This window comes from Gouania willdenowi, unplaced genomic scaffold, assembly GCF_900634775.1.
Source record: "Gouania willdenowi unplaced genomic scaffold, fGouWil2.1 scaffold_93_arrow_ctg1, whole genome shotgun sequence".
In the NCBI taxonomy this organism is placed as follows: Eukaryota; Metazoa; Chordata; class Actinopteri; order Blenniiformes; family Gobiesocidae; genus Gouania; species Gouania willdenowi.
This window is the reverse complement of record NW_021145258.1, coordinates 2,887,151-2,894,117: the sequence shown is the minus strand read 5'-3', so window position 1 is coordinate 2,894,117 and position 6,967 is coordinate 2,887,151. Positions and strand designations below refer to the sequence as shown.

Sequence of the window (6,967 nt, the reverse complement as noted above, 5' to 3'; positions counted from 1 at the left end):
ATGCAGCCTCCGGAGGCTCAAGGCCTAAAGGAAATATGAAAAGTTTGTAGTTGGAAGCGCAATTGGGGAATTTTCGCACGGGATCAGACATGGTTATACAGCATATATGCTCTTTAATCCATAAAGTTCCCATAAACAATTTTACTAACTAAACTTTTTATACGCTCTTAATCGGCGCGAAAAATCATTAAAGATGGTGAAAAAATTGTAATTGTGAACAATAAATGTGAGGGGCTGTTGAGTTTCCCACAGCATGCAACCAATGTGCGTCAAACCTGCTGTTGTGTGTTTTTGTTCCTAATGAATGACTGAATTTTCCCACAGTTGATGGAGAACTTGTAAACAAAGGAAAACCCAACAATGTCCAAACTGATAAAAGTGCTTTGTGTATGGCTGTGTTAAATCACAGGGTCTAACAGTGCACTTAAAATGTACTTGATATTTTTTTCACCAAGACTCTGTTTTGTTTTTGAGTGACAGTGACTCGTTGGTTGCCCTGCATCTTCACCAGAGTGGGGAGGAGTTAAGACCAGACTGGTGGTAACCACCTCTCCCAGTAGCGCATCACTTCTCTCTTTAGAAAAAACCATTTGTTTGGCAGTTTTCAGCTCAAACTGGTAGACCGTGTTTGTGTATGTGTTGCTTTGATACGTCAAATCTGTGTGTATCACCAAAATGAGGCAGAGGGTGAGTATACCTGCTGGTAAGTACACTCCAGGGTGGGCATTCAGGTGAACGTGGGACATGGTCATGTATGTTAGCGTATATTCAACAATGAGGAAGATTAATTCTCACACTAATTTCTCTGCTTTTCAATTTTGTTTACATACCAGTGCTGTGTGCCAGAAGTTTCCCCAGCTTCTGAAGTTGGTAGGTCTACTCACTCATTCATTCATCAGCAGTTTATGGTCACTCAGTCTTCATTTCTACCAGCATAGTTTTGATACTAGAGGACCTTAGTGTTTAACGTCCTTTTGTCAATGATCAGTTGTGTTAAAGCTGCTGGGAACAATAATTATCTATCAGATAAAAGACATGGTGTAGGCCTCCATAGATCAATAACTCAAAGATCAATTGTACGACAAAATAATAGAAAGGTTGAAATTGCAGCTTGAAAGTTTATTCCGAGTTTTGTGCATTGCATTGTGGGATGTGGAGTCCCATAGACGGAAGGATAGAGGTGTTCTTAATTCTTATCATGATTTCTCATTTATCCCTAAAAACTCTGTCAAATAGACTTCTCAACACAATTCTGGTGTTTTCACGGACTGAACGTTGCGGCAAAACAGTGGTGGAAGTGTATTTTGGGGCTTACACAGAAACACAATTTACAATAATAAAATACATTAATACAACATTTGTATAAAACTTTTTACAATCACACACATACACACACGATCCCACATACATTCACACAGACTCAGTGTTATTTACTTTGGTTTGTTTTCAGCCAAGACTAAACCCTAGAAGTGAACATTTTAAACTCAGATATGGTTTTAAATTCTGTGGATAATGAGTTCCACAGCTTCAGACCTGAGTATGATGTACCAGTCACTATATATTTATTATTACTGGTTCATTTAGTTTGAGTTTTTTTTATCCACTTGGACCAACCAGATTAGTTCAGAGGTCACAGATTGGCTTTGTTCTGGTACCTTGAGTTTAGTTTGTGTTTTGGTCCAGTGGTTTTTAAGGATAATGTTATGGCCAGTGTCAGTCGTGTTTCAAATAACACCAGATAATCACCAAATGAACTGATGTTTTCCAACTTGTACTAAACTGTGTATTGTCCCTCATCAGGATGGAGATGACCTCCCCCCACACATTGGCTTTGATGTGGAAACACCCACCACTCTCCCACCTTGCAAGGTTAGTCAGTGTGATGCTGAATTGTCTGTGTCTGTTGTGTTCAAAACGTCACTTGTCAAAGTACAAGAATATAGAATATAGGGCGACCGTGGCTCAGGTGGTAGAGGGTTGTCTTCTGATCGAGAGGTTGGGGGTTCGATCCCAGTACCTGACTATGTGTCGAAGTGTCCTTGGGCAAGACACTGAACCCTAAGTTGCTCCCAGTGGTCGACTAGCGCCTTGCATGGCAGTCCTGTCCCACTGGTGTGTGAATGTGAGAGTGATTGGGTGAATGAGCTGATATGTAAAGCGCTTTGAGACTGCTTCAGTGTGGTGATAAAGCGCTATATAAAATCTAGTCCATTTACCATTTACCATAGAAGCCACTATATTTTTAGATTCAAGCCTTTTCTGTAATGAACGTCTCATTTCTCCTGCTAAATGTTGACCATGTGATCACACAGGGAAGCTGCTTTGGCTCTGATGACGCTAAAGTTTACATTCAGCGCTTTTTGCAACAGTGAGTTTCTAACACTTTTCTCTAAGTCTCTTCACAGCGTTTCTAACAATAAGTAGGAAATGACATCAGTGATTGGTGTTGATATGCAGAGTGTGTTTTGTTTGTTTCACAGGTACTACAGTGTGTACGACTCTGGAGACAGAGAGTCACTGCTGGGTGCCTACCATGATGACGCATTATTATCACTAACAACACCGTACAACGTCCAGAATCCATCAAGGTAAGGACACACACACACACACACACAGGTGTATAACTTTGATTAAATGGCTACGTTTTCTTTGAGTGGTGCTGATTTTTTTGTTCTGGCTTTGTTTTTCAGGAGCGGTCTGAGAGAATATTTCAAAGACAGTAGAAACCTGAAGAGGACCAAAGACTCCAGTAAGTTCTCCTGAAGTGAACGTATGACTTGTAATGATTAGGGTTGGGTACCGAAACCTGGAACAAGTGTGGGACCAGTTCCCATGGAAACGCTAGTAACCGGGTCCAATAAGAACAAAGATTTCGGTGTCACACATTACTTGATACACATGACGTCGGTGCCGCTGCTCAGATCATTGATCAATGGCCTCATTTCTAACCGTAGCACATGCACAAAACATGGCCTAAAAGAAGGTGCATGACATTATCCTCCATAAATAAATGAATGTGTGGGAAACCCTGATGTGAATTTGATCTAATAATAGTTTATTTGTTTAGTTAAATGTGTTAAATTTGGCTCTGGAAATAAAAGGGCATTTTGAGATTTTGAAGTTAGTTTAAAGTAATGATTAAGCACCAGAAGCGTTGAAAAAGTAGCGAGTAGTAACTGATACCCAACCCTAGTAATGATGGAGCCCACCTGATGTTTGTCTTGTTTTCACCTGCCCTAGCGATGCGTTTCCATCTGCTAAAGCACAAACGGCTGAATGTGGTGGCGCTCCTCAACGAGCTGCCAAAAACTCAGCATGACATCACCTCTTTCACCGTGGACGTAAACGCCTACACAGTGAGTTCACGTCTGATCTGCCACACACTGAGTTACATCATTTGTGTTGTTCACACTCAGCCAAACTGCTTTGTTTTCACAGAATACGCTGCTGTCATTCACAGTGGGCGGAGTCTTCAAAGAAGGTCAGTATCTTAGTCGTCATGGTTTTAAGAAGATCCACTGCAACTCATCTGTTGCTCACTAACGCTTTCCTGGGTTTTTTGTGCTTTTTCAGTTGTTGTAGATGATAAATCTAAAGAATCTACAAGGGCCTTCTCCAGAGTTTTCATCACAGTTCCAGCAGTGAATTCTGGGTAGGTTACACACTTAAAACCATAGTGCTGATTGGCAGCTGTAGCTTCAGATAATGCTTGCCTCCACTAGTATGACTGGAATGAACAAACGGTTGCATGTTCAATTTCATGTCAGTAAATACTGTTTCACCACGTGTGTTTTCTGTGTATTCCTATATTTACCTAATGTATGTTTATTTGTCCATAAAAGAAAATGATAAACCATAATGCTTTTACACAACAACCATTGTTATTGTAGAGATTACTAGGGATGGGCACCTTTCACATTTAAACCGATACTCAGTACTCGTAAATCAGTATCGGTACTCAACGATACCACTTTTCAGTACTTTTGTGCAGTAATAAATATTAAATAATATAATCTCAAAATATTCCAATTTACCATATTTATTTCTCATATCAATAATTATAATAATAATGATAATTATAACAAACAACTTTTAACAAATATATCAAACCAACATCTGTTTGTATTGTAGCACAATATAATCAGGGTTGGGGTCAATTATAATTGTAATTGCTTATTTGATAATTACAATTATGCCATAATTATAATTATAATTGTAATTTTAAAAGATCTCTTGCTGTCATAATCATAATTAGATTGTAATTGAGTTCAGATAATTGACTATTTAATTGTAATTGCCATGAAAATTCTATCAAAATTGTCAATTATAGTTTAATGCTAAACTGATAAACCATGTTACAGTTCTATATGTACAGTTCTACACATATGTAGGTAACAATATGTTTGGTGTGGCCCTATAACACTGTAATATTAACACCATAGAAAGTCTCTAACCTTTGAACCCTGTGGTCCTCGTTCATACTTGAACAGTTTGTGCATCATCAACGACCAGCTCTTCATCAGAATGGCTACAACGGAGCAGATCAGCAGAGCTTTTGTGGCGCCTGCCCCGACCCCTTCCTCCAGCCCAGTGCCCACCCTCACTGCCCCACAGCAGGAGATGCTCAGCACCTTCTCCCTGAAGTCAGGCATGAAGCTGGAATGGTCCCTGAAGTAGGTGTCCTCTCCTAATGCCGTCTACCAGACTGGGATGAATGTCACAGCTCACTGGTAAACACTGTCTGTGTGTTGCAGGTGTCTGCAGGATAACGAGTGGGATTTGAACAAAGCAGCACAAATCTTCACTCAGTTAAAGGTGACACGACTCTAAACAATCCACGTCATGGTTTAAATGTGCTGATGTCTAAAGTAGCAACTGTTTCTGTTTCAGACGGCGGGAAAGATCCCAGACGTGGCGTTCCTAAAGTAAATCGTTGAAGAAAGAAAAACAGTCTTTGTATTTTTGTATAGAATAAAGTTAAAGTGAACTCATATGAACCGTTTCATCAGATATTTGACCTGAATACTGTTGGGTCGTGAGTCTTTTAGTTACATTAGTTCATTGACCCCCTACAGAAACCACAGCTTGCTTTATTGGTAATAAAATCACATTGTTAGTGAGATAATTGTGTTCATTCTTTCTGTACCCACTCCAGTTCAGGTTGTTTTCTACCATTACAATACATGTAAAACCCTGTTTTTTATTTATTCCATGCTGAGTGGATCTAGTTAAACTACTGGTCAACAATAGGGGTGTGAAAAAAAAATGATTTCACAGTATATTGAGATTTTTTTGGGTGCTGATTTTAAATAGATTTATTTATTTATTTAATTAATATTTTTGTGTATTTGTGCAATATTTCAGTGGTTACAATGCTTTCAATTTGTTGCAATGGTTACTTGATTTTATGATGGCAGTGTGTAATACCTGCAATATTTATGTATTCACAGACATTTTATTTTCATATAATCTGTTCAGATCAGTGTTTAAACTGATACAATAGGAAAAATTATTTGTTCTTATTTTTGTGCATTATCAGTAACTCAGGGTGATTTATCATTAATGTTCTCACTTACAGTTGTTACAATGCCGTCATTATGTTGTCATGGTTACTTTGAGACTTCTACACAGTAGTTTTACTGAAAAGAAACTTGTTGCACTTTATGTTATGATGTCAGTGTGTAACACTGTATTTTCTTTTTTTCAGTGAAAATGTGTAAAAACACTAATAATAAATAATAAAAAGGAGATTTTGAAGCAAATAGTTTTGACTCAATTCATCCTCTGACTGATCAATATCTACTGATGAACATATACAGCAACTTGATTTTTCATCTCTACGTTTAATTTTGATATTAACTGGGTAGAATATCGTGATAATATCGTATCGTATTGCAACATCCTTGCCAATACTCACCCCTAGTCAACAACAGACTCCTATGATGGTTTGTCATTTACAGTGTTTCCCCAAACTGTTCACAGTCCCGTACCCCTTCAGACATTTAATCTGAATCCATGTACCCCCCACCACTGCACACTTGAAAAACACTGAATTCCATTATGTTTTTTAACCATGGGGTCATGACCCCATGTGGGGTCGCCTGGAATTCAAATGGGGTCCTCTAAAATGTCTAAGAATTTATTATAATAGAAAAATACTGATTAAATATGCGTTTTTAAGATTTTTTTATTTTAATTTTTTTAATTCAATTTATAACACCATTTACAAAACAATCTTAGACGACAGTATGAATAAAAATCTAGTTGAAATGAAATAAGTATAAAAATAGCATAAACGGTATAAGGATATCTGAGCTGGTGCATCTTGTCACTTTGAGCACTAATCCTGGCAACAACAAACATTATCAAACGCTAATTGGAGAAAGAAAAAAATGATAATAAAATGGAGTCACAACACAAAAAAGGTTGGGAACCACTGATGTAATGTCACATACAATGTAGCCTTACAGTGACATCTGTCTCTGAATTTGACCTATCCTGTTGAGAATAACATATTAATAATAATTAAAACATTTTTGCTGAGATTGTTCACTGTCACCACTAGAGGGTCGTCTGACATCGGCTATTGTGTCATTTGTGCCAATGCATGGAGGCTCCTGACTGCTGCTCTATTTATATTCTTGTTTCTAATTTTTATTTTTTATTCATGTTCCCCCCCATGACAGTTTGCGTACCCCTGGGGGTACCTGTACCCCACTTTGGGAACCTAGGATTTACAGTTAATGAAACACAGACTGAATCAGACAAAAAGTGATGTTATGGGTTTTATTCACTGGTTTAAAAACTATAGCTGTAAATTCTTCAAAATAAATGTTGCTGTTTAAAGTTGACATTTTTTAACGCCTGCTGCCAATGGAATATAGAGCAGTAGAAACATGATCTGGAAGAAGTTTTGTCCTAAACGGCCTCCCATACTTTTGCGACACTTTTTTTTATTTTTTATTTT

General features: G+C 37.8%; 1 protein-coding gene across 1 annotated transcript; it reads left to right on the top strand.

Annotated features, from left to right (window-relative positions):
* The first annotated feature begins 742 nt into the window (after positions 1-742).
* LOC114461093 (nuclear RNA export factor 1-like) lies at positions 743-5,122 on the top strand. The gene is made up of 11 exons (XM_028442933.1): positions 743-870; positions 1,801-1,869; positions 2,313-2,368; positions 2,481-2,588; positions 2,691-2,749; positions 3,241-3,356; positions 3,439-3,481; positions 3,574-3,652; positions 4,491-4,673; positions 4,755-4,815; positions 4,891-5,122. Exons 1-11 carry the CDS (start codon positions 745-747, stop codon positions 4,927-4,929), a joined length of 939 nt encoding a protein of 312 aa, XP_028298734.1. The 5' UTR covers positions 743-744; the 3' UTR covers positions 4,930-5,122.
* The last annotated feature ends 1,845 nt before the right edge of the window (positions 5,123-6,967 follow it).